The sequence below is a fragment of the Corvus hawaiiensis genome, chromosome 20, assembly GCF_020740725.1.
Source record: "Corvus hawaiiensis isolate bCorHaw1 chromosome 20, bCorHaw1.pri.cur, whole genome shotgun sequence".
Taxonomy (NCBI): domain Eukaryota; kingdom Metazoa; phylum Chordata; class Aves; order Passeriformes; family Corvidae; genus Corvus; species Corvus hawaiiensis.
Window position 1 is genome coordinate 3,479,354 of NC_063232.1, and position 26,089 is coordinate 3,505,442.

At 49.4% G+C, this 26,089-nt stretch overlaps 4 protein-coding genes across 9 annotated transcripts; 2 read left to right on the plus strand and 2 right to left on the minus strand.

Annotated features, from left to right (window-relative positions):
- Nucleotides 1-25: 25 nt before the first annotated feature.
- On the plus strand, nucleotides 26-7,955 carry CTNS (cystinosin, lysosomal cystine transporter). Of its 4 annotated transcripts, none has more exons than XM_048324400.1 (11): nucleotides 88-164; nucleotides 585-658; nucleotides 1,443-1,521; nucleotides 2,090-2,174; nucleotides 2,265-2,368; nucleotides 3,238-3,369; nucleotides 4,048-4,147; nucleotides 4,242-4,361; nucleotides 5,379-5,549; nucleotides 5,755-5,872; nucleotides 6,223-7,955. In XM_048324400.1, the coding sequence occupies exons 2-11, from the start codon at nucleotides 595-597 to the stop codon at nucleotides 6,351-6,353; spliced, it is 1,104 nt and encodes a 367-aa protein (XP_048180357.1). In that variant the 5' UTR covers nucleotides 88-164; nucleotides 585-594; the 3' UTR covers nucleotides 6,354-7,955. The 4 variants fall into 4 exon arrangements, with proteins under 4 accessions (XP_048180355.1, XP_048180357.1, XP_048180356.1 ...); XM_048324399.1 differs by lacking the exon at nucleotides 88-164 and adding an exon at nucleotides 318-394; XM_048324401.1 differs by lacking the exon at nucleotides 88-164 and adding an exon at nucleotides 380-431.
- Nucleotides 7,202-11,278, minus strand: TAX1BP3 (Tax1 binding protein 3). Of its 2 annotated transcripts, none has more exons than XM_048324403.1 (4): nucleotides 11,196-11,278; nucleotides 9,357-9,476; nucleotides 8,988-9,065; nucleotides 7,202-8,764 (listed from the first exon to the last, which is right to left on the minus strand). In XM_048324403.1, exons 1-4 carry the CDS (start codon nucleotides 11,232-11,234, stop codon nucleotides 8,627-8,629), a joined length of 375 nt encoding a protein of 124 aa, XP_048180360.1. In that variant the 5' UTR covers nucleotides 11,235-11,278; the 3' UTR covers nucleotides 7,202-8,626. The 2 variants fall into 2 exon arrangements, with proteins under 2 accessions (XP_048180360.1, XP_048180359.1); XM_048324402.1 differs by lacking the exon at nucleotides 11,196-11,278 and adding an exon at nucleotides 10,940-11,017.
- A 105-nt stretch (nucleotides 11,279-11,383) lies between these two features.
- On the plus strand, nucleotides 11,384-12,200 carry EMC6 (ER membrane protein complex subunit 6). Its single transcript, XM_048324676.1, has 2 exons — nucleotides 11,384-11,546; nucleotides 11,652-12,200. Exon 2 carries the CDS (start codon nucleotides 11,694-11,696, stop codon nucleotides 12,024-12,026), a length of 333 nt encoding a protein of 110 aa, XP_048180633.1. The 5' UTR covers nucleotides 11,384-11,546; nucleotides 11,652-11,693; the 3' UTR covers nucleotides 12,027-12,200.
- A 288-nt stretch (nucleotides 12,201-12,488) lies between these two features.
- On the minus strand, nucleotides 12,489-23,262 carry P2RX5 (purinergic receptor P2X 5). Of its 2 annotated transcripts, none has more exons than XM_048324674.1 (12): nucleotides 22,616-23,262; nucleotides 19,755-19,905; nucleotides 19,260-19,379; nucleotides 18,404-18,479; nucleotides 17,978-18,074; nucleotides 17,538-17,618; nucleotides 16,912-17,050; nucleotides 16,184-16,320; nucleotides 15,827-15,920; nucleotides 15,238-15,303; nucleotides 14,812-14,894; nucleotides 12,489-14,414 (listed from the first exon to the last, which is right to left on the minus strand). In XM_048324674.1, the coding sequence occupies exons 1-12, from the start codon at nucleotides 22,750-22,752 to the stop codon at nucleotides 14,339-14,341; spliced, it is 1,257 nt and encodes a 418-aa protein (XP_048180631.1). In that variant the 5' UTR covers nucleotides 22,753-23,262; the 3' UTR covers nucleotides 12,489-14,338. The 2 variants fall into 2 exon arrangements, with proteins under 2 accessions (XP_048180631.1, XP_048180632.1); XM_048324675.1 differs by having other exon boundaries at nucleotides 19,308-19,379; nucleotides 22,616-22,866.
- Between the last annotated feature and the right edge of the window lie 2,827 nt (nucleotides 23,263-26,089).

Consider the following 26,089-nt stretch of genomic DNA (forward strand, 5'->3'; position numbering starts at 1 on the left):
GCTCACAGCTCTGCCCCCCTCATAAACCCGCTCCGCCACACCCAAGATGGCCCCCGGGGGCGGCCGCAGCGGCGCGGTGGGCGCTGGGCGGGGAGTCTACGGGCCATCGCCTCACGTGAGAGCTGAAAAGGGAAGAACCGGGAAGGCGCCGGGCATTGAAGAAGGTGGGTTCCCGCCCGCTCCCCGGTACCGCCGCCTCGGCAGCGGCGCATCCCAAAGCACCGGGTGCCGCGCTCCGCCGGGGCTCCTGAGGGGAGGGCGACGGGACTACAAGTCCCTGCGTGCATCGCGGCGCGCCGCCAGCAGCGGGGGCCTGACGGGGGCGCGGGGGCTGCCGAGATTTGTAGTCCCGCCCGTTGGGGTGGGGCGGGTCCGTCGCGGGAGCAGCGCGGAGGTAAAGCTGTGCCCGGGGAGACCGAGCAGGCACAGGGGCGAGGAGATCGGTGCCCTCCGAGGGGTGCTGAGGGTCCCTCGACCGGGCTGGGGGTGCTGCGGAGGGAGCTGTTTGCAGCGGCTGCCAGTGGAGGGGATGGGCTGTTAACCGTGTGGGTGCTGAGCAAGGCTTCTCCCCGCTTTTTCTGCAGCTTTTCCACCATGAGGACGCGATACCTGCTCCCCGCCCTGCTGAGCCTCTCGCTGGCGCTGATGCGGCCTGGCGGTGAGTTTTCGGTCAGCCCAGCTTGGGCCCATAGGACTCCAGACCAGTAAGGGATGGAGAAGAGCAGCTCTCCTGTTATCCCACTACATCTCTCCGGGGATACCTGTGCCACGCTTCCCATCAGCTCTTCTCTCACACGTTACCTTGGCTTCTTGAGCTCCTACGCTGTACTGAGGCACTGATTGTGCACCTCACGCTCCAAAATCACTTCTGCAGATTAAGTACTGCCTGCGGTGCAGTAGGTGATAAACTGGGGAGCTCCTCTGCACTTAACTCCTTAAGAACACTGTGTAATATGTGGCAACAGAAAAAAAAGTGTCCAGGCCAACCTGTGCAACCTGTTTATCTCTCAATTTCTGTAAATGTACATTCTCTTGGACATCTGGGTACCAGGTTTGCATTTGTGGCCCAAGAAAAAATTTTGTATTACATTTTGGGCATTTATGACTCTTAAATCATTAGGATCACATCAAGAAACAGGGTGGGTTTGCAGTACCCTATAACCTTCCCTTGGCATGAACTTTTGTTGCACTTCAAGCATTTAAATTACTTCCTTGCAACATGTTCAAGTGACAGTTATTTACTTCTCCTTTTAAGTTGTTTGAATGCCCTGAAATAAGCTGTAATCCTCCTTTGCTTTTTATCACGTGTACTTATCTGATTGATCTGATGCTGCGGGGACCAGTGAGTAAAATGTCTATGGCACAAGAATGAAGTAGGTTGTTCTTCTGAAGGAGCTGTTCATAGTAATTGAGATTTGTGTGGGTGGATTTTTTCCCCCCAGATGGAGTCACTGTGTTGTCTGTCCCTGAAGTGGTTTCTTTAGAAAGTGGAAGTTCAACAAACGTCACTGTCTCTCTGAGGTAAAATCATGATTACAGCTTTACTTTCCCTTTGGAACACGGGCTACGCTCCATAAGGGAATTTACAGTTCCTCCCTTTCTGAAAATTGATGCTTAAGAGAAACTTTTATTTCCTAGAAGGATCATGTCCTCGACAAATGCTCAGTGCAGTTCTTTAGGAAAGCTGTGCAGGACTGTGTCACTTGGAAAGATTTTATTTGTTTTGTTTTGTCTTTCTGCTGTAATTTCTGTCCTTCATCACCCCAAATACATGTGCCTTGTTTCTGCCCTGTTTCAGCAAAGGGTAGTGAGCACAAGGATAGGGTAGAATCCTTTGGTGACTTTGCCACTTTTGTGGAGAAGAGGGAGGTACAATGTGGCCATACAACCATCCAGTGCCATCACTGCATCAGACAAAAGAACCAGTGCAATGCTCACACCCTTTGGTGCTGGTTCCTCTGAGTATGGGGCAGCTTCTGTTGTGTGTGGGCTACTCATTGCTGAGAGGATTGAGCAGATGCTCTCCTGCAGCCCTGAAGCAACCTCTGAACTCAGGCCCCAGCCTCACTTGTTTTTTCTGCCTTCTCAGGGCTCCACTGAACGAGACACTGGTGATAACTCTTAATATTACATACTCCTCAAAGCACAGCATCATTGTTGAACTGCCTGATGAGGTAAGTGACAGAACAGACTTGTGACCTTATGCAAAGAGCTCCTGCTATTATGGTGCAACTCCTCTTTCTTCCCTCTGCTCTGCCTTGCAGGTACAGTTCCCTGCAGGTCACACTAAAGCAGACTTCCAAGTGAAAGCAGATGATGTGGGACAAGTAACAGTTTACCTTTATGCCAATAATTCCAACTCAACTGGGTGAGAAACTGATTTTTAGTTCCACTTACTACCCTGTAGCTTCCTAAACTTTGGAATAACTATTCCCTCCTCAGAGTTAAATGAGACATGGGTAGGATGCAGTTAAGATGTGCTAACCCTGCAGCAAATCCCCAGGTATTGAAGTAAATAGAGGGCACAGAAACAGAATGGTATCTTAGATTTAATTACAAGATGACTGAGTTCTCATGGCTCCTTAGTCTGGTTTTAATAGTGCCTCCCAAAAGTATGAAAACTGCATGTCAGCTTTTCTGGTCTGGGAAGCATTTGGCTGTCAGTGTCTAGTGGGATACTGTTCTTAGTGTGCAGGATTTGTTCTGGAGTTCCTGGGGTGCATCAGTTAGGGGAGCCCTCTTCTCACAGATGCCAGTTGTCCCTCCTAGGAAAAGCCTAGCAAGATGGAGAAAGCTGGATTGTGTTTGCTGGTGGCCCAGATGTTACTGAGCAACAGGATAGTCCTGTTTCACTTCCTCGTTTTGCTTCTCCTTTTGAGACTGGAGGCAAAGGCAGAGGTGAGCACGTGGAACGCTCACAGGGCAGCACAATCACGAGGCGTGAGAAGTGCAGCTATGCTCTTACCTAACAGAGACTGTGCTGAGTGGAAGCCATAGGCACAAGATGATCTTTGGGAACATTCCCATGGTAAAAGGATGGAAAGGAAAGACTCAGGTGTGGGAGGTGTCCCAAACATAACAAGGTCACAAATGAAAAGGGGAGCAACTCAGCTGAACCCAACCAAATCTCTATTGTCTTGTCTCAACACCTGGGTTCTATTTCCTCTCTCAGCAGAACAAGATAAAATCTCCTGAAGAAAGCTTGAATTAACTGATTCTTTTTGTATTAACCATCAGGCCTAGGATTCAATTTCAAGTGATTCACAGCATCATAGTGAGATATGCTGATGAGGTGATTGGCTGGATCTATTTCCTTGCTTGGTCCATCTCCTTCTATCCTCAACTCTTTGAGAACTGGCGACGGAAAAGGTAAAGAGATGTGTTTGCAAGTCACTAAAGCACTTCTGCAAGTCGTGTTCAGTTACATCCATCTTGGTTATTGGGAATTATCCATGGAAAGATGGTGAAAAAGGCGACGTAGGGTCTGAGTAGTTGCAGCCCCAGTGGGCTTTTATACATGCAGGTTAGAGGGAACCTGATCCTAAGATTTGGCATCCAATATGAATTTGTGATAGAAGAGACTTCCCCATTCCCTTTGGTGTCGTGTTGTAAATCATCTGGCTGAGCCAGCTGTGATGATCACTTTCAAAGATTATCAGCCTTGAGAGCTGTTTCTCAGACACCTCCTTGTAGTGTCATCCTTAGGCCAGCTCCCCTTGAACTAAGTGACTCGAAGTAGGAACATTATCATATATGAAAATGAAATCATTTGATCTGGCAATGATGCACTCATGCTTTAGGGATTCAGGCTGGAAGGGCTCCAGCAGACAGGCTGAGCTCATGGAGGGGTGCAGTTAAACAGCAGAGACACAAACTGCTCCATGAGAGCTCTGTTATTTCACCCAGCTTCCTGATGAACTCACAGCATTGTGTTGTTATAATGCCTGAAGCTTTGCCTATAAATCAGCACTTTCCAGGGTCAATTTGTCCCTGGAACTGCCTGTAACTCTCTAATGCATGGTTCTCTTTTTTTTTTCCCTTCTCTAGTGTGGTTGGGCTAAGCTTTGACTTTATAGCATTAAACCTTACTGGCTTTATAGCATACAGTGTATTTAATGTTGGGCTCTTCTGGATTCCCTTGATTAAGGTGAGCATGATTCTCTCTGAACACGTGCTGGAGGGTGGATATGTGCAGAAGGGAGTTAAGACACGTGGCTGGTTTTGCTTTCTCTTACCTTTAGGAGGAATTCCTGGTCAGTTATCCCAGCGGGGTGAACCCTGTGGCCATCAATGATGTTTTCTTCAGTCTCCACGCAGTAGCCCTGACTCTCCTCATCATCATTCAGTGCTGCATCTACGAGGTGGGTCTGGGTGCTGGGCTCACCTGTGGGCTCTGCCAGAGCTCCCTCTGCTGGGCACCTCTCCGCTCCTTTTAGGCTCCAAAATCCCAAATTCCCTGCACTTCCACCGGCCTTTCCAGGAGCCAGGCTTCACAGCCCAGCTGCCTTCATCTTTCCTGAGCTACTAGCACCTCCACTAACCTTACCTACTTCACCCTCATGGATGTTCTGAGCTTATAAGTAAACTCCTTAGGGACTCAAAATAACTGAGGCAAACAGCCAAGTTCATAAAATTCCCAAACAGATCTCTAGCCAGCACATAGATTACAGCTCTTCACAGCACAAGTGCTTTGCTGTTTCCTTGCTACTTGGAGCATTCTTCAAGCTAGGATAGGACTTTAGATACTCCCTGCAATTCAAACACAGGTTTATTTTTCAACTTCTCTCCTAAAACAGCTGTAAATGCCCTTTCATAATTCACACCTTTTCAAGTGAGATTGATTGTTACAGTCAAGTGGTTCTTATTTAATTTTCATTGCAAAAGCCTCTTATCTGAACAGGCCAATTTTATCTAGATGGTAACTGTTTCTCTCTTGGGCTTCTTCCTTTGGTCATGCTAAACCCAAAACTGTAACAGCCCATCTGTCATCATTGCCAGGTACCACAGACTTTTCTAGTGAAGAATTAGAAAGCAACCATAAATCCTTTATCATAATGGCATTATAAGCCTTTTGCAGGAACTCTTGATCTCATCAGATTGAATTTTGGAGATTTGTTACAGATGATGTATCATAAATACTCAAGAATACTGTTCCCCCTTGTTCAGGGACAGCAGTGTTCTAAATGATTGATATGAATATTGCTCATCAGCTCTTGCAAACCTCCAGGTGATTGCTGTAGCACTTAAAGTTCTCCTGTGGTACCAGCCTGACTGGTAAAACAGGTTTGGACTGTAATGTTGCAGAGTCCTGAGCAAACTGTATCTTTGTGTCTGGGGATGTATGACCAGGCCAAAACATATCTGTGTTTCTGTTCTAGAGAGCAGATCAGAAAGTATCCAAAGTTGTTGTTGGACTCCTGGCACTTGCATGGATCTTCACCTTCACAACGCTGTTCCTGGCTGCAGCTGAGGAGATGACATGGTTGCAGTTCTTGTTCTGCTTCTCCTACATTAAGTTAGCAGTCACACTGATAAAATACTTCCCACAGGTAAATCTGAACTATTCTGCTTGGATTCCATATCCCTGCCACCCTAAGCCTGCAGTGTGTGCTCTTGAAAGTCTGAAAAGACTAAACCACCAATGATTATTTATTAATAGTGGTGAAACCAATAGAATTATACTGAAAGCTGCTTACAAGTTAATCCCAAATGCCTGTGCATGACACTCTGACTGACTTCTTGTCACACTCCCAGGCCTACATGAATTTCCGTCGGAAGAGTACTGAGGGATGGAGTATTGGAAATGTATTACTGGACTTCACTGGTGGAAGTTTCAGCCTTCTCCAGATGTTTTTGCAGTCATACAACAACGGTAAGCCTGGAACTGAGGTGCTGGAGCCTTTCTTAATGGGGTGGGAGGTCCCACTAGAAAGCAGATATAAACCCAGTAAGTTATCTTGGAAAAATGATGTTTGTGCTGTGTTGTGGGGAGCTGTTCTTACAGAAAGGACAAAGAATCAGTTCATATTCCCTCAAGGTATAAAATGAAGTAGCTATCCTGAAGAAACCACAGGAACAGTTATTAATTAGCTTTGCATAAGGTGTGCACTGCAGTCAGTCTTAGGTGTGTCTGAGCAGTCCAGGTAATAGACATGAGCTTCTCTAAAGTGTCTTGAGACAAGACTACACTTGAGGAGTCAACTCTAATTTTGTGTTTGACAGATGAGTGGAAGTTAATCTTTGGAGATCCAACCAAGTTTGGCCTGGGTGTCTTCTCCATCGTGTTTGATATTGTTTTCATGGTGCAGCACTACTGCCTGTACAGGAGACGAGGGTATGAACCTTGTGAATAACAAACAGCACTCGTGGAGACTAAAACTATAAACTGAACTTGTCCCTACCCTGTCTGAGGGCTTTCAAGATTCTTGCTGCCAGTTGAAATACTGATTCTGATCTCTGTCTATGACTTGATCCTCTCTGGGATGGAACACAAACTGTTGCCTTGCCATGCACTGACTGCCAGATGCCTTAAGGACAGCAAGCTCTCAGCTGCACATGGGAAACTCGTGCCTGTTGAAGCTGCACACACAGCTCAGTGGGAGCTGTCCAAGCAACACGTGGCTCTTTTTTTCATCAACCACAGGGAAGAGAAAGACCAGAGTGATGTCTTTCTGATTGGAGGTGATGCACAAAGAGCAGAGTTCTGTCTTCCAAAAATCTAAGGTCATGTTTGAGCAACCACTTAATATCTTTAAGTAATGACTGAAGACTGTCTGTGGATCCAAGTACTGCTGCTGACCTTTCCCAGACAGCTCACAGTACACCACCACTCAGGCTGGCCACAGTGGTGCACCACAATAATGAAGTTGGTAACAAATGCACAAATATTACAATTTGAACTTTTTATTAAAAAAAAATCCTAACAAACAGAAACTGTATTCTTATTTCACTGAAAGCTCTTTCAAAGGTGCTAAGACAGGTAATTAGAAGGGAATCTATGCACAAATACTTGAATGCTTAAAACCTAATGTGTCTTTCTAGGTGTCATCCTAAGGAAAACTAGAGCCCAGGTGAGGTTTGACAGTTCCCCACCAGTGAAACCAGATCTTACTGACCTCAGTAATTCCACAGTCTATTCTGAGCCAAAAAAAAGTCTCAGCACCCAAGTGATGTGGCACTCTTAAATGTAAGAAGAAACAGCTCAGGAAAACCAACTTTCTTTTATTGTGTGTAAAATCAAGTGAAAAAGCAGTACAAATAGCAGTGTATCTTTATAATAACAAAAATAACTTCAACATGAAAGACTTAAAATTTACCACTGATTTCTTAAGTTACAAAATTCCAAAGCAGGATTGTAGTAATTCTAGAGATATAAAATCGGTAAGTAGGCATCTGCTGGTGTGCACAGAACAGTCTGAGATGCATCAATCACAACGTACATGGCACAGCAGTAATGTACTGAATAAGTTAGTCTGCCACCTCCTCGTGCTCTATTTACAACAGCTTACCTCAAGGCTGCTTAAGGAAAGTATAGATATGTATAGATCAACTGAAGAGGATTAAAAACTCCAGTTTTTGGATAACTGTAAAGCTAACAGGCTAACAAACCACAGGATGCTAGATCATGGACTTAGTGTTGCAGCAAGAATCTTCACTCCTGTGGCATGTTTATTTAAACCACTTAGTATCCTACTAGAAGTTTAAATTTGGTCAAGAGGCACTTCTGCAAGTTACTGGCATATTCATCTCTTCCATCCAATAAATCACTGATTTAAACAAAGTCTTCTAAAAGACAAACTAAAATTCCTCCCATTTCACATCTGATAGAAGTGGAATGAAGAACTGAAAATTCTAGAGCTATGAGCAGCATTGCTGTAAGTTCAGGAATATTGTTTTGTTTCCTGCTCCATATTCCTTTAAATTAAACTCAATTCAACTAATGGTACAAATGGGAACAAGGAGAATTCAGGTTTTACTCTGCCAGTGAGGTTGAACTGTAGTGACCATGAAGGCTTTCATATAACACTTGTGTGACTCAGTTGTTTCTTGCCTGAAGAGGCTGCTTTGTCCAGGGAGCCTTTGCAGGAAACTGTAATGCCCCAAACCCTTCAGCCACTCTATCTTGCACACAGTGTGGGATTAGTGCAGTGCTCCTCCCCACAGCACTGTGCAACTCTGAACTCTGGCATTTGAATTTGATAGCGGGGGGGAACAGGACAGCTCACTTCTAAAAGCTTAGGCACAGCAAACCCTCTGATCTCCCATAGCAGAACCCACATTTCCCCCTAAAATAGGAGGCCTTTATACTACAGAAGAATCCTGTCCAAGTTAAGGCTTTTCCAGTTGCTCTTAGATAACTTGAGTCTGTCCTGTCCTGAAAGCCATAACTACAGAAGTCTTGCCATGTACCTGCAGGGCAGCCTTCAGAGAAGCACTCTGCTGAGGGGAGTATTGTTTTACTACTGCCAGTTACACCAGAAGAAGTTAAAACAAAAAAAAGTAGTGTTTACCACAGGTAGGAACATGCACTCCTTCCAGAAAACCTGTTCCAGTCTAGTATTTGCTTCTTTCTTTGAGACCAGTCTATACATCTCCCTCCCCACCCCTTCCCCAGCTGGATGATGGATTAGGACATCATGGATTGCTGCACAGCCTTCTGCAGGGACTGCCTGGTCACCAGCAGCCGTACCACCTCCTCATTCCTTTTGGTCAGCCTCTTCCTGGCCTGGTCATGGGTTACCATTGTCATATCCCAACCATTCACCTGGGAAAAAAACCCACAAAATGAGGCAGGTGCAGGGACTCAGAGGTGTCCTGTAACTGTTCTATCAGAACCACGTAGTGGATATGCTTATGCTACAGCTCAGTTTATTTATAAACTCCACAAAGTGTCCTGGGAAGTTCCCAGAAGATTATTTTCCCCAGCAGATGCTTCTCTGCAGTGTGCAGCTGGTACTACATCAGTACTGTCTTATCTTGGTGCTTACCTGCATGATCTTATCTCCAATCTGGAGTCCTGCAACTTCTGCTGGGCCTCCCTCTGTCACCCTTGTTACATAGATGCCCTGGAAAAAATTAACTGTTCATTTACTAAATATGAGAGGATTCAGTACTCAAGGGCCATTTGTCTGCAGTACAATAAAACCTTGTAGTGTATTATGAGATTTTAGTTAAAAACAGGCTGATGCAATTTTGGAAAATAGAAAAGGTGGAGAAGTCACTTGAATAACCTCAGCCTGCAAGTGATAATGGGGCAACAGAGTAGCTGTGGTAGAGTGCAGAGGGCAGATGATGATTTGGGTATCTCAGCCTTTAGGAGAGGGAGGGAGTTGCTACAGAAAAAAAGAGTATCTGACCTTGTCAGTCTTGTCTTCAGAGAAAGGATTCTGAGTAGGGTCCTGATCAATGCCACCCCCAATGCTGAATCCCAGAATCAAATTGTCACCTTGCCGAAGCTTATGTATTTCAATTCTTTGCTGAAAAGAGAAAGAGAGCAAATAGCTGAGTATTCTGACAACTGGAGGAAATTTCAAGTGCATTTCAGACACAGATACTTCAGATCCAGTTAGATTGTCTTTCACAGAGATCCCCTGCCACAGCCCAGCACCTCAATTACTCAGAGCTTTCCTGCCTGCCCGGGAATAGAAGGGAACAACACTAAAACCAGAGCAGGTCTCTTTAAACATGACTCATGCCTTGATAACCAGCAGTAACTCATGACCAGCCTCATCTCGCTCATTATCCACATGCCTTATGTTCCTGCTAGTCCTATCAGCAGAAATAACAACCTATTATTAGGATGGTTCTTTTTCAGGATAACTTATCCACACACTTTTGTAACCCGGGGCAGGTTCCTCACTGCCCGATGCACAGAGGCATCTGACAAGCTTTGTGCATTATGTCAGCATTGTAGAAATGCCAGCTGGTGCAATTCCTGAGCCAGGGTGAAAAGCCACAGTCTTAACTGACACAATAACCTTTCAAAAGGTGCTTCAACCCCATCTAATGGAAGATGTTCCTGTTCATTGCAGGGGGTTGGATGAGATGACCTTCACAGGTCCCTTCCAACCCAAACCATTGTGTGATTCTCCTCTCACAGCCCTGTCACACAGACCCTGAACTTCCCCACTAAATTCTAAACTCGCTGGGCACAGCAGCACAGCATCCATGTCCTCAGGGTTGTCAGCTGGGGCCGCACACCCAAGCACAACCCCATTTACCATTCCAACCACGGGAAAGCACTGGTTCTCTCACTTGCACTGCGTGTTGATTAAAGTCATTATCTCACTTATAAGCTCTGCTTCCTAAACCCCACCCAGACAAGCAGGTGCTTATCCTGCCCCTGCCCTCGCAGAGAGGGCACCGCACCGAGCGCTGGGCTGGGCTGCCGCAAGGTCCCGGTACCGGCAGAACGCGCTTCTCGGCGGGGCTCGCTCCCTCTTCCCTCAAGCAACGCCAGGCAGCCCTGGCCAGGGCTCGGTCCCTCCGCCCGGAGGAGTTTCCCCTCGGTTCTCCCACCCCGTATTGCGGACGGAGAATCTGACAGCCCCCGCGGCGGGGAGCGGCCGCCGGGGCGGCAACCGGGGCGGCAACCGGGGCCGGCGGCGCTGCGGAACGAGCGGCCGCGCCCTTCGCCCGCGGACCGGGGCTGCCCGGGGACTTCCGTCCCCTGACAGTCCGCAGGGCGCTGCCGGGCGGCACCGGCACCGCTGCCCCCGTCCCAGTCCCGCACCCTTCGCCCGCTCCTTCCACGCACCCGCGGACCGGAGCTGCCCTGGGACGACAACTCCGCCCGCTGCCAGCGCGCAGGGCGCTCCCGGGCAACACCGGCATCCCCCTCTCCATCCCCGCCAGCAGCCCCCAGCACGGTATCCCCCGAACAGCGGTGACCGGCTGCCCCGGTACGAACGCCATGTCCGCCCCTCCCGTCCCCCCTCACCACGACGGCGGTGACCGGCTGCCCCGGTACGAACGCCATGTCCGCCCCTCCCGTCCCCCCTCACCACGACGGCGGTGACCGGCTGCCCCGGTACGAACGCCATGTCCGCCCCTCCCGTCCCCCCTCACCACGACGGCGGTGACCGGCTGCCCCGGTACGAACGCCATGTCCGCCCCTCCCGTCCCCCCTCACCACGACGGCGGTGACCGGCTGCCCCGGTACGAACGCCATGTCCGCCCCTCCCGTCCCCCCTCACCACGACGGCGGTGACCGGCTGCCCCGGTACGAACGCCATGTCCGCCCCGTCACCGCCGCCGCCCGAACAAAAGCGCCTCGCCCGGCCCCGCCCCCCGCTCCCCGCCAGCCAATCCGGCCCCGCCCCCGCCCCCCGCCAGCCAATCCGGAGCCGCCCCGCCCGCGGCGCACCGCCCGCGCGGCCGCGGCCCGTCGGCCCCCGCGCCAAGATGGCGGTCGGGCGGTGCCGGCGGGGCGATCGGGGCAGGCCGGGCCCGGCGGGCGGCCCGCGGTGACGGGCGGTGTGCGGGGTCCCTTGGCAAGGTGCGAAGCCTGACGGAGCGGCGGGGCTGCGCGCCGCCGTGGATGAGAGGTACGGAGGGAAGGGAGGACGGGCAGGAGGGCCGCGAGGCCGCGCAGCTGTCCCGGCGGCCTGAGGGCGGGCGGGCTCGTACAGCGTGTGTTTGCTTCACCCCAGTGTCGGTGCGAGCGAGGAGGTGCCCGAGCCCGGCGCGGAGCCATGGCCGCCGTGGTGGCCAAGCGCGAGGGGCCGCAGTTCATCAGCGAGGCGGCGGTGCGGGGCAACGCGGCCATCCTGGACTATTGCCGCACCTCGGTGTCCGCCCTGTCGGGCGCCACGGCGGGGATCCTCGGCCTCACCGGCCTGCACGGCTTCATCTTCTACTTCCTGGCCTCCGTCCTCCTCTCCGTGCTGCTGGTGCTGAAGGCTGGGCGGCGGTGGAACAAGTACTTTAAGTCGCGGAGGCCGCTGTTCACGGGGGGGCTCGTGGGAGGGCTCTTCACCTACGTCCTGTTCTGGACTTTCCTCTACGGGATGGTCCACGTGTACTGAGCAGCCCCGGGGCTAACGGAGCAGGAGGACTGTTGCCAAAAGTCACTACACAATAGGCCAGCTCACCTTCCAAACTGTTGTCCATGGCGCGTGTCGTTAATGCTGTTGGTAAATTATGTCCAAGTACAAATTAATCAGTAGCACTGTTCTAATTAAACTGAATGTGAAGCACCACTTGGATGCCTCCTGTGTTTGTTTCCTTGGTACAGAAATGTACGTGCAAACGTTCTCTTCTACAATTGCCATCAGTAAATGACACTGTCACAGGTGTTTGTCACTGGTCACCAGAAAAGCCACTCAAGAGGATAATTCCATCACCCACCATCCAGGTAATGCCTTGCCTATAGCCCTGTTTCTGCAAAAATAAGTGATTCATTGACTTGCTTACATCAGTGTATCACCAAGAGAAGGTGCTGTAACCTGAAAAAACACTGTACAGAACACTCTCAGAGAGCAGTGGCCTACAGTGACACATTTTATTGCTGAACATGAAACACAAGAAGGAAAAAAAAGTCAAAGTCAAGAAACGAGCTCCTGAGAAGGAATCTGGTTATGTTTTATTAACAGCAGGGGTTGTAGGAATTGTGTTACACAGTATAAAGAAAGGAAATGTTCTAGGGGATCTGCGAGGCCTGAAGACTTAGATTCAGGAAACAGCTTTAGTCCTCCAACAAGAGGATGTTTTGGCAAGTTAAAACAATGGTTTCAGCAGAGCACACTGAGCTTTGCACGTTAGGAGGAGCTGCTTGGTCGCCAGGAGTTGTGCCAGGCCCTGATGTCATGCAGGGGGTTCACCATGTGTTTCACCATCCAGAAATTACTCAACTCGAATTAAACCCTGACAGTCAAAAGCCTGGGCTGCCTGTGGTAACTCTCGAGCAGTTCCCCACGTGGTGACTTGTATTTGCCTAGAGGAGAAACTTCGGACATGAAGAGAAGGTTTTAGATGAGATCAGAGCACCAGAGGTATATGGCTTATCCTAAATTAACTCTGCTGTTTAATTCTACTTTCTAGCCCCATTTTTGCCTCAATACACAGAAGCAGAGGGAGGGAACTAGACTGGGTGGGGTTTGCTATCATTGACTGGGTTCAGAGTTTGCTGCTGCTAACAGAGGTGAATTTTAATTGAGGATGAAGCTGTACCTCAGAGTAACCACCTTAAAGAAGTTAAAGCAGAGGTGGGTGCAGCTGCTGGTGCCATTTGTGCAGACACTCGATGGCAGCAGCTCCCTGAAGGCCACGCTCAGATGCTGCAGCAGGAGCCCTTTAAATCTTTGTATTCACAGAGTGCACAGACACATTTAATCTTCATCAGGACAGCCCCCAGTCAGTGGTGATGGGGCAGCATTTACAGAACACAATGATATTCCATAAGCCCTTTTCTGAGATTACATCCCCGCTTGTATTTCCTGGAGGTTACTGGTGTTGAAGTAGCAGGCAGATGGCTTCTAAATTCCCCTGCTGTTGGTGTATTTGGAGGAAGCTGACAAGGCCTGTGTCACTGGCAGAGCTGCCCTTTTCAGTCTGCAGCACAGCCCTGGGTGCTGTGAGAAACAGAAGCATTGAGTGCCCCATCCAGATCTCCCCACCACGAGAAACCAGGAAGTGATGCAGGAAGGACAATCCTGAGCAAATGAAACCAGGCACTGAACCAAGGAGGCAGAACCTGTGCAGGTGCTTCCAGGGGCACGTTGCTTTCCAGTGCATGAACCCCCCATAGGAGTGACTGTCCCCCCTTGCCTCAGGTCCTGCAGGGTCACAGCCCCTTCCCCAGCTCCAAGAGCTGCTCCAATGCCACATTTCCCTGCACTTCCCGAGCAGAGCAGTCCTGCTGCTTCACACCTGATGTCACATCAGCCAGGCAGGAGCTGGAAGCGGTGGCTGTCAAGGCAGCAGAGCAGGAATTAGGTTGATTGGAATTAGATTTCAGCTTCAGCCCTTCCCAAAGTGCCAGTGGTGGTTCCCATCACAGCTTTTCTGCACATGGAAGCAAAGCACAGCCACAGGACAATGCTGGCTATTGGCATAAGTACAGATATATCTATCAGTGGACATGAAAACATTCCTTTGGTGCCTTTGTCCTTTTATAAAAATCATTTTATAAATCCATAGTGATGACACACTGTTGCAAGCTCAGGACACCAGAGAAATCTTAGGGAAGAAAGGCAGTCTTTAGAGGAGGCTTTTTCCTCTGGGAATCCTGGTAACAGTAGGCCTGATCTGGGTATGTCCACCTCCCAGTGCTGGTGTGGTGCCACACCTGTGTGGTTTTCTTGGCGCATGAGTCCAGCTGGCAGAGCCATTGCTGTGCCTAGAGCGTGCCGAGCTGGTCTGGGCTCTGATTCCCGTTCAGCGTAGGGCTCGACAAGGACTTCCTGGAACTGGACCTGGGGAAACAAGCACAGGTGACAAAGAGGATGAGCAGCCTGGGTTTGTTTCAGAAAGCAAAGAGGTTCCCAGCCAGGCCTGTCTCACCTTACCCCAAAGGCCCTTCCACACAGTGAAAGCTCCAGATCTCAGTTTCATGAGGCTCTTGGAGCTGCCCCAATTCCACCCTGGGTCTTGAGGGACCAACAGCATGAGGCCATTGCCAGTCCAGCCATGACACAGCAGCTCCCTCTGCTCCCCAGCTCACTGCAGCAAGGAATACAGAGGGAGCCAATAACTTGGCCAAACTCATTTGGAGGAATTTATTTCCCTGGAACTGTGCTGCTGTATCTCCTCCTATTTCTATCACTCATAACAAAAAGCCATGATTTTTAACACAAATCCAGGCCTACTTACTTCACTTCCTCGTACTTTTTGCCTCGATAAAAGTTGCTCTTCTTGATCAGATACAGCAGCACCAGGTCACAAAAGAAAGCTCCCTGCAAAAGGAAAGAACTTGAGTTTTATCTTTGAAATGGGAGAGGAACTGTTCTGATCTCATTAGAAATGAACATTAATTAAAGAGTAACTTGGAGAAGCAGTACTTTCCTTCATTCTCCATGTATTTCCCAGGGCATATATATATTATATACCCCCTGTGGAGGTGTTTTAGGTGCCAGGTACATTAATAAATGCCTTTAAGACAGGACACAGACACACATCTGGCTGAGTAGTCAGAGTAGTAAAGATTCTGCTGGAAAAGATTTCAACACCCCATCCCATTTTCATCCCATTTGAGGTCTGGGTCCCAATATGTTACTTTAAGACAGAACATTCACTTACAGCTCCCATAAGTGCCAGCCCCGAGCTGATATTGATAATGGTGGGAATGATGTTAAATTTCCCTGCCTGGAAGAAGAAAGGTCATGAAATCACCACTGAGAGAACAACTCACAAAACAAACTCAAGGGTGTGGTACTACACTGGGGAAACTGCTGCTGCCCCATGGGTGTGTTTTGTTCACAGGCACAACCACAGGGGATTTGCAGTGAACAATCTTGGAGGCTGAAGGTCTGTGTGTCTCAGATCCAACTGTCCTTGGCTGCATTTCTGAGCTTGCATCATCCCTGGATTGGATTTCCTTTTTCTCTGCAGTGCTTGTACATGGAAAACAAGTCTCTGGGGCACATTTACTTCTTCATGTAAAGCCCAGTGCTTTACATGAGCCTGGTTTTAAGTAGAGGAGTTGCAGGCTCAGCTGCACTGCAGGTAATCTCTCCTACACAGGGTTAGCTCCACATGGACGGATGGGAAAAGCCCTTTCCTACAACAAGGCAGAGAGGCTGTCTCACCCCAGAGCTGCCTTCCCACTGAGAAGTGTCCCCACCTTCTTTCTCTCCAGGCTCTGGGACATTCTGGCCTGGGGCCTCACCTTGCCATTCACCATCACATCGAAGCGGATTCCGTACGCTTTAATGAGCGTCCGGTAGTCGACCCCCTCAGCATCCCGGTAATACTTGGCAAACCTGGAATGCAACAATGCTGGGTTTAGGTCCACCTGCCCCTCTGAATTCACAAATGTCTTCAAACAGATCTGTTCCCTTAGCAAAACCAGCTTTAGCCTGCCAGGAGCCCTCCCTTCCCCCCTCCCTCCTCTGCAGCACTCTGTGCTTGGCTGGAGCAGTGGCTGGTACAGGCTGGTGCCACTCCACTGCCAACCTCCAGCACCTACAAGTCCAAGCAGCCCAGCCCAGCTGTGGTACTGCATTGTGCCCTCCTCTGTACCCACCTGAAGTTGTACCCAGAAGAGATGGATGTTTCTGCAGACTTGTTATCCAGCCGGCTAAAAGAATAGTGAGGATTACATTCAGAAGGGGCTTTATCAAGATCACAGTTCCATTCAATCTGAATTCCTATCACACCACCCTTAAAAGAGAGAGACAGGGTGAGTTGTTTAAGCTTAGTTCAGTTAAAGTGTCTTCAAATTTGTCAGACCCTTGGGCAGGTTTTCCCCAGGGACAAGAAACAGCTGCACTTCTGGTCACAGACAAGGGGGCACACAGGCCTGGCTGGGATGAGTTCAGGTGTGTGATATTAATCCCATTAGTACTCTACAACCCCACTTTTCCCTGTGCTGGTATCCTGAGGCTTCTCATCCCAGGACATTGATTTCATTCCACACTTCAGTGGGGAAGATGATCTTTTATGCAGGGACGGAGTTCCAGGGTTCTGGGTTTAAACCAACAGTGTAGTAACACTGAAATTAAACAAAGAATCCCCAGTGGCAGAGCAGCAGTTTGGGCAGCCCTGAATAGAAGATAACTGACCCAACCAGCTCTTTTAGAGGACCCCCATTCCCTGGGGACAGGATAAATGGGACCAGCTTGACTTTAAGCACTGGCACCTCTGCAGTGCAGCCTGGACAGGAGGCAGCTCCCTGGGCAGTGACCCCTCACAGCCTCCCAGTGAGCAGTACAGCCAGCTGGGAACACACGTGAGCCCGAGGGGCACTCCTACCTCCGAGGCCATTTCCTGGAAGTTGCCCCCAGCCCAGCGGACAATGTTCCCCAGCACGAAGATGGGGCAGTAGGGATGCTCCTGGCTGTAGCGACAGCTCTTCAGGTAGGACTCGTTGTCAGTTGCCAGCACATTCATCCTGCACGCAGGAAACAGGGAAATCCACCTTGTCTCCCTCTTTCCTTGCCTTCACAGCCTACACCAGGCCTACAAAGGCAAAAGGCTTCTCCAACACCCTCTGCGCACACCAGCCTTGTCACCCTGCGAGTGTCTCTGCTGCTGGCCTGGGGAAAGCAGTCTGTCTCCCCAAAAATGACCTCCTGGCCAGAAAAGGATTTGGCCAGTTGAATCTGGGCTCGCATGGTGCAGGTTGCCATACTGCTTCAGGGCCACCTGGTTTTCTCAAGGGAAAAATAAAGGGATGCTAGAGATGCCTATCTGAGCCCGGGACAAGAACCAGAACACGCACCTTTCTACACTGCTTTAGTTTGTTCATCTTGCAGCAGCAAAGGCAAACAAATATTTTTAAATTTGTATTTTTTGCCAGCCTTGTCCAGGGACTTCTTTTTTCTGGAGGAGGGGGAATATCTGTTGAGCAGGAGCAGCTCAGGAACCTGTGCACTTACTTGGAGAACTTAAACTTGGGGAAGCGAATGGAGTTCTTGATGTAAACAGTGAAGTTTTCTGCACTGCCCAGAAGTGGTTTCCTGGAAGAGAAGGGTTTGTTCTCTGTCTTCATACCCTGCACACATGTGAAATCTTGAATTGCCATTTTAGAAGCATCTTCATCCAAAAGGTTGGATGGCACCAGGCCAGCCGTGCCACTTCCCCCACAGTGCCAGCAAGGGGTTGGTGAGGAGCATGCAGGTTCAGGGGACCTGAGAGCTGGGAACAGCCAGGGAACAAAGCAAGGGGAGCAGAGGGCCAGTCCTGCCAGAGGGGCCTTGCAGAGCCCCCTCCTGCACTGAACAGCCAACATTCGAGCAAGCACACAAGCAGAGGGGACACAGGAACTGCCCTGAGTGACACACAAGCCAAGCAACTCAAGCTTGGAAACAGGACATACTTGGGCTTGGATCTTTTCTCCACTGGGCACCAGGCCAGTATCTCACAAGTCCCTCTGGTGCTGTCCCTGTCTTTCAAACAACGGCCAGTCTTAACCCCTGCGAGCAGACATCACAGAAAAGGTCACACCGAGCAGTCACCTCCCCTCCTTGCCTACAGGGCACGTGAAAATAGAGGATTTTCCCTCTCCTCCCTGCTGTGAAAGGGCCTCTCAGCTGGAACAAACACCCTCTTGTTGTGTCTCTGAGCAGCCTGGGGTTCCCTGGCCCAGCCACCGCTGCAAGCAAGGCAGGGATCTTAATAAAAGAGAGGAAAGAAAAGAAAGGCCTTGGTGCTCTCTGAAATCAGAGATCAGGGGGTGTAACCAGGCTGAGGCCTCTGAAGGACACCAGACACAGCACAGAGAGGGACATTACCCTTCCCTTACCATTGCCAGCCACCACTGCTTCCCCTTCCAGGCAGTCGGTGTCCTTGTCACACAGGGCATCGGGAATGCTGGCACTCTGCAAAGTGGAAAAGGACACAAGGGACAGTGTGACAGGACACCAGAGCTGGAGGGGTGAGAAAGTGCTGCTGACGTGGGGTGAATGCTCTGTATGAGCACTAAAACCACGCCGGTGAACTGGTAACTGGGCGCCATGCAAATATATCCCACCACCAGGAGCACCAGGATTCACTCACACTGTCCTGGTTTTGGGTTCTGCTCAGTCTGGAGAGGGACAGACTGAAAAAAACCAACATTAGTACTCACCAAAACCAGGGAGGAGGCCACTTTGCTTTAAGATAGCCCTACCTTGGATCTAAGCCACGAAGTTCTCTGGCCCAAATCTGCCCCTGCACGGCCACCAGAGGACAGCAGTGCCCTGACCACTCCAGCTGTGCTCCGGGCTGTGACATGGAAAATCCATGTGCTCCGTGGACACAGCACTTCCTGCACAGCCAGAGACCTCCTCCCCCGGGCTCCAGCCCATTCCAAACATCCCTACAGAGGATGGGGCTCTTAAAAAGTCTCCTCTACCCATAACTACCCTGAAGTTGTTTTCCCATGGCCTTTCCTAACCCTGAGCAATCACTGCCAGGTCTCATCTCCAGCTGGGAAGAAATCCAACACCACCTAAAGTCAGGAAGGCTCTACATGATCAGCACCTCTGGAAATTAAGACAGCTGAGCCTCCCAGGTTTACAGTAATCTCCCCACTGAGGTATTACACTACAGGAAAAAAACACTTGTTTTTCATCCTTCCTTTCTTTGTTGCTCCAGAAGTGTCCTCTGTCAGTTCTTACCCCTGGTTTTGCACGGGTCTGGGGGTCAAGGGGCTCAGTTCTTCCTACCTCAGGACACGTGTCTTGTCTCTGGTTTGGGGTCACAATCAGATTTGTCATGACAAAGAAGACGCTTTCACCCTGCAATAAACAAAGAGTTAGAAAACCTGGTTTACTTTTAAAATACTTGTAACAGGAAGGGTGCAGGTCTCTGCAGAAGAGAACAACCCCCCTCTCTCCGGAAGCTTTTCAGGCTGAGATACAACATCACCCTTTGTGTGGAGATTTGTTTGGATGAATTCCCTCACACTGTGGGTACACACACAACCATAAGAGCCAGCCCACGGTCCTGGGGGGAGGCAGAGCACCCCAGCATCTCAAATAAAAAGTCACAACAGAAAACCCCTTCCAGCATTACTTCCTTGTATCCCAGCTCCAGCTAATTCACAGGAAAGACCTGGATAGATCACCTCAGCACCCACCCAGGCAGAAACAGGAGCAGGGGGTGATGCCAACCTGAGGAGGGATGACATAGTCTGCAACATCCCACAGCCTCTCCCCCAGCTCCGAGGTGTTGGTGAAGGCCACCCCTTTTAGCTTGGTAATGACAGAGCTCTGGAGGGACGTGTCTGTGTCCTGGTAGCCTTTCTTGACAACAAACACCCACCTGTGTGAACACAGCGGCATTAGATGTGGTCAGTCAGACAGAAATTCACACCAAGGTAAAATCAAAACATGCCAATGACACCAAACCGTCTGTAAATACTACTGCTAATAAAAAATAAACTCTTGGACACAAGCTGTGCTTGTAAGCAGGGGAGAAATGAGTAATATCAGGTCATGAGGTAAAAAACTAAAGCCTCCCACTTCTGTCTGTGCTACACTCAGCAACCTCAGAAAGACAAAGGAAGAGTAGGGCTGTGTGGTTCTCAAGATGAAAAACAATACAGGCTGTTGCAGGGGAGAGCGTGGTTGGTTTCACATGTGCCACTGAACTGCCAGTCAGCAACAGAGCACGGCTGGGGAGATAAAACTCCTGCAGGTGAACTGGGTATTCCTCACAGAAACCTGGAGGGAATATTCTCAGCTGGATACAGGGTCTTTTGTAAGCCATTGTGATGGGAACAACCTGATTGCACCCTGGGAGAATTGCTGCCTTGCCAAGCAGTCCAAGGGAAGGCTTTGCTTACTTCTCCCCACTGGAAAGCAGCAGGAGTTCCATTTCCCTGGGTGAAAACCTCTGGTTTAAATGAAATGCTTCCAGCTCCCCCACAATACTGCTAAAATCACCTGCCAGGACAATAAATCACCCTTGGAGAAGCTGAGGGTGCTGGGGCAGGTTGGGAGAGGGAGAGAGGCTATTTCTGTGGCACAGCTCCCTTTTGCAGGACTCTCCTGCCCATGAGGAGGGGAAGGGGCTGAGCAGCACTGGCAGCACACAGCTGTGAAAAACGAGGTTCACTCTCCTGTGAGAATTTAAAGGGTTTAATATAAAGACAATAAGAGACACATAAAATAAAGCAAAGGGATAACGGCCGGGTGCCTCGGCGCTCTGCCAAGAGCACACCTGATGTCCGAGGTGAGTCCTTTTTATACCATTTTTACTGTCTGTTCTCTATTCATATTCAAACTTTTCCAGGAACTGTTCTGCATGGCCACTCCTTGGTTTCGCCTTTTTAGAGCGTGCGTAGTCTTCTGCCTTGTGGTTTTACTTCTTTTGATTCTTAGGCTTGGGCTCGCTAGGTAAAAGTCGATGGTAGGGTGGATCTCTTAATTCCTCAGACAGTCAGGGCTGATTGCAGCTTTGGGCCTCTTTGCCCCCCGGGCAGAGCGGTGATAGCGGCTCTCGGACCCTCCTGGCCGCCCGTTCTCCGGGCGGAGTAGCCTTTGGGCCCTTTTGTTCCCTGGACAAAGTGTTGATTAGCAGCTCCTCGGGCCTCATCCTCTGCTCGCTGGGAGGTTATCTTACTTGCTCACACTTGCTAACATTCTTGCTAAAAAGACAGAAAACTACATCCACACAGCAAAAAGCATTTCTAACATTATATAATATCTACCTTTATACTTGCGAGAAGCCAACATTATAATATATGTTTATAACACAGCCCTTTACCTGCCACGTGTGACAAACCTGCACATTAACATTCCCCACCCCGGCAGTTTCCTACTTTTCCCAAGAACACTGATTTCCTCTCCCGGGAGGGCTCAGAAGCAGACCCTTGCCTTTTCTGCAGTGAATCAATGAAGGAATGGCAGCTGCACCCAAGAAGTAATCCAGAAGATTTTGATGATCCCCACCCCAAGCCAGCCTTTGAAGAGGAACATGTTCCTGTAAGCCCCAGCCACAAAGGAGCCACTGCAGGGACCATCAGTGACAGTGCCAAGAGTTTGCAGGAGGCAATAGATGCCAAGGGAGGAAAACAGCCATTCCCTGTCCACACTGTATCCCTCTTAGTCCTTGGCAGGGTTATCCACAGGATTCCACCTTCAGCCAGTCCATGCCAGACTGCTGAGGCTTCACTGGTGCTCTGCTCACTAGAGCAGGTTCTGGGGCTGCACAGCTTTCTATAAATACGCCTGGCACATAAAAATGACTCTGCTATATTTAATCAGTGGAAACACGAGGTGTGGGAAAGGTGACGGGACTCAGAAGCACAGACAGCGAGGGACAGACAGTAAGGGAACAGAGTTGGCTGTCACAATCCGAAAAGCCTCAGAAACTCAGGAATCAACAGCACAGGCTGGATAATTCCAGGTCTGAGCCTGCAGGGACGATCCCTGTGCCCATTACACACCAGTGTGACCAGCCTGCTGCAGAACTGGGCCTTTCCCGAGCTATTCCTGAGCCAAGCCACCCTGCTCTGAAATGAATGCAAGGCAGCCAACATTCCTGCTGCCTCAGCCCCCACAAGCCTGGCTGCTGCAGCCCACTCCAGCAAAGAAATCTCCCACTTTCGGCTTGCTTCCCTTCCATCCAGAGCTGAGCAGGTCATGGTGCTGTGCAGAAAACCCAGGTGTGCCCCAAGGCTCAGCAGCGTGGCCATTAATGCTCGTTGTTCCTGATGAGTCTGGTGTTAAGATTTGGCACCATTCCCACAAGATATAGAAATAAAGGCATAAATAATGCAGTGCAAAGCCATAGTCACTGGGTCTATTTTTAACCCGAGCTTAATCTGAAAGGTAGAGCTGAATCTAGCTATCCCTAGCAGGTGAAAAATCAGCTATAATCTACTAGACATTACAAAATGCAGGTGTATAAACCTAATTACCTGCATTAAAATCAGGAGGCACAGCTATGTAGAGTACCCTAATTCATCTTTATCACAGCAAAATTCATCTTTATCCCAGCAAAATACGAAGCAGAGAGTGATTCTTACCCCACCAGGTAAGCCAGGATGGAGAGCTGCACCACTCGGTAGAGGACCCCGACCTTCTTGTTCTTTGCAATGACGTATTTCTCCGTTTTATAATCGAAAAGAGACAGAAATAAACCCTTCCAAGCCACCTGCCCCATGCTCCCGGCTCGCTCGGTGGCTGGAGCAGGCACAGCTCGCACCACCCACACGTGCAGTGCACGGAAACCTGACACACCAGCCCTGATCTCCTCCTCCTCCTTCCTCCCTCCCTCCCTCAGCTGCTCTCTGGCAGCAGCTCAGTCAGAATCCAGCAGCTGCACTAAGTCACATCCTTCCTGAGCTGCTTTTCAGCTGATTCATCCCTTGGGGAAGCCCTTCTCCCCACTCAGTTTTGCCCCCAGGTTTCATTCTCTCCCCCTCCAAAATGCCCAGAATGAAATGTGTTCTAGTGTAAAGCCATGTTCACACAATCACAGAACGTGCTGAGCTGGAAGGGACCCACAAGAATCATCGAGTCCAACTCTTAGCCCTGCACAGACACCCCAAAAATCCCACCCTGTGCCTGGGGCATTGTCCAAAAACTCCTGAAGCTCTGTCAGGTTGTGAGCATTCGCTGGGGAGCCTGTTCAGTGCCCCACCAGCCTCTGGAAGAACCTTTTCCTGACATCCAACCTGACCCTCCCTGACACAGCTGCAGCCGCTCCCTTGGGTCCTGTCACCAGTCCCCAGAGAGCAGAGCTCAGCTGCAGCATCCAAGGGGACACAGCTACAGTCTCTCACTATTTCTTAATGATTAAGGTCTTTCTTCAGCCTTTACAGGATGACAACACATTGGGTTAAATTTTTGATTTCTTAAATGTTTGCATGAGCAATGAGAACCAGGGTCCTCGACAGTCACCCAAAACACCTGCCTGGCTCCCACACCTTCACACCAAAACCCAAACTAAGAAACTAATGAATAAATTCTGCATGTGCCTGAGGGTAAATCAACGATTTCCAGGAACTGGGCCTGGGGAAACAAGCACAGATGACAGGATGAGCAGCCTGGGTTTGTTTCAGGAAGCAATGTGGGCAAGAGGCTCCCAGCCAGGCCTGTCTCACCTTACCCCAAAGGCCCTTCCACACAGCAAAAGCTCCAGATCTCAGTTTGATGAGGCTTTTGGGGCTGCCCCAATTCCACCCTGGGTCATGAGGGACCAACAGCACGAGGCCATCGAGAGTCCAGTGACACAGCAGCTGCCTTTGCTCCCCAGCTCACTGCAACAATGAATTACAGAGGGAGGCAGTAATGGCTAAATTCATTTGAAGGAACATAATTTCCCTGTAATTGACCTTTCTTTGCCATTAACAGTTACTGTGCTCCTGTATCTCCTTTTATTTCTATTAGTCAGAAAAATAAAGCCACTGCCTTGCATAACTCCCTTCCCTGGAAAAATCATTCTCATGATCACAGGCTTTATAAAATTTTGTCCTTCGTCCTCCTTAAATTCCATGTCAAATTTAAACAGATGGATCTGGTTTTTAACGAAGTTGCTCCAAATCACAGGAGAATCACAACCAGCATCATAAGGAACAAAACACTGATTTTATCCCTCATCCCAGAGCCATCCCTAGAGTTTCTCTGCAAAGGGAAAGAAACCTTTCTCCAGCACCAGCAAAACTAGAACACAAACCTGCCTGTGGCCTCCTTGTAACCTGGTGGCTGCCAGAGCAGCTCTGCCCTGAGCCTTTGTAATTATTTACCAGGTCACTTAATCTGAGAAAGGATTTACACTGTCAATTAATCTGAGAAATGTTAGAAAAAAAACGTTCCTTAGAGCGAGTAATGTTCTGCCCCAGGTGTGGCCTGAAGGTGTAAACCACATTTGATCACTGAAATTAAAACAAGAAAGCGAAGGTAAAACTGTTATTTTCTTGTGGTTTTGTAGGCATCAAGAAGAAGCACTGGTGCAGTAGCTGTTTTGGAATAAAAAGTTTCCATTTGTATCAAATGTGCCTCAGAATACTGCTCAGCACAAGCCCAATTTTTGCTGACAATGCTGTTGCTGCAAAAATTCAGCTTGTGGCATGCTCTTACAGGTATTGTTTCTATCACCTGTTTTTCACCACCTTGGTTTTCTTTTCTTGCCTGGAAACCAAGTCTACTGCTGGGTTTGTCAAAGTATCTGTGGGTGCTCAAATGAAAGCAGTTTCGTTCACAGCAGGGGGATAAATAACCCAACAAAGCCTGATTGTCATCAGTTAAAGATAAAAATAACCTAGTGTCTCAAGAGACAGAGGCCAAATCTTCTCTGCAAGGTATTTCCCTTTTTGAGTTCAACATCCTGAATTTCCCATGAAAAAACACCCCAGTTCTGCTCCATTCCCTCAAAGGCTGTTTGCTCAGTCTGGGAATTCTCCCAGGGAGGATTTCTCCTCCAGGACTGAAACTCCTCCTTTCTCTTTTTTTTCCATTCCCACCATGCCACACCTGTACATAATTCCTCACACTTCTGACAGTGATTGCCTTCTCATAATTCACACACACTCATAGGATACACATCCCTGTCTGCCCAGACTGCTCCTCATCTACTTTTCCTCCACCTGTCAGTGTTAAGCTTCCCTGGAGCTTATCTCAGCCTCTAAATGCCACCTGAAGGGACTGTGAAAATTAAACTTTCAACCTCTGCCCCGATCTGGGGGCATTTGAAACGCTGCAAGGTCGCATCTGACGCTGTGGCATGGGAAGATTTCAAGATCAGCCCAATAATATCTTCAAATTTCACCCAAACAGAGCATGTGCTTTCCAGGCAGTGGCAGACAGCCCTGGCCAGGACAGTCGTGATTCACCACAGCTGCTGAAGTGCCGGTTTTGGGCACTCCTCCTGTTCACTTCCCATGCCAAATGATCACCGCTAGGCACCGATTGTCCCCGTGGTCCCCACCCTGCCCTCCACCCTGCTGCCAAGTGCTACAGAACCCATCGGCTCCCAAAGGCTGACTCAGAAATGCTGAGACATTCCTCCAGCACTGAAATGCTCCTGCAGCAAATGTCTGAGTGATGCAGATCCATCTTCTCTTAGAAACAGGCGCCAGGGCAGCTACTGAAATAGCAGAGTGATGGGGAGGAGGTAAATAGGAGATTTGGCAAGGAAATGAAAGGAGAAAATGCAGAGGTCAGCTCTCCCCTTTAGCGGTTTCTTGTCACGCTGTCATACTTGTCAGTCAACATCTACAAAAAACCAAGGTGAAGAGCCAGACAAGTTGAGAGAGGAAGTTCCTTCAGACCACAGCTCATGCCCACAGAAATCAGTGACATCAGGTATGAGCTGCTCTCTGAAGGCGATGGGTTCAGGTGCAAGAACAAAGAAATGTGTGCAGCCCACGGTGAAAAATGCTCTGTTCAGCTTCTCCTGTAATCCTGGCTGGGACTTGGTAGGGTAAATCAGCCTCTCTTTATCCTCCTAACCAGCACAGCTGCACACCCAGCCACAATGGAAAGGGAACTTGTGGGAA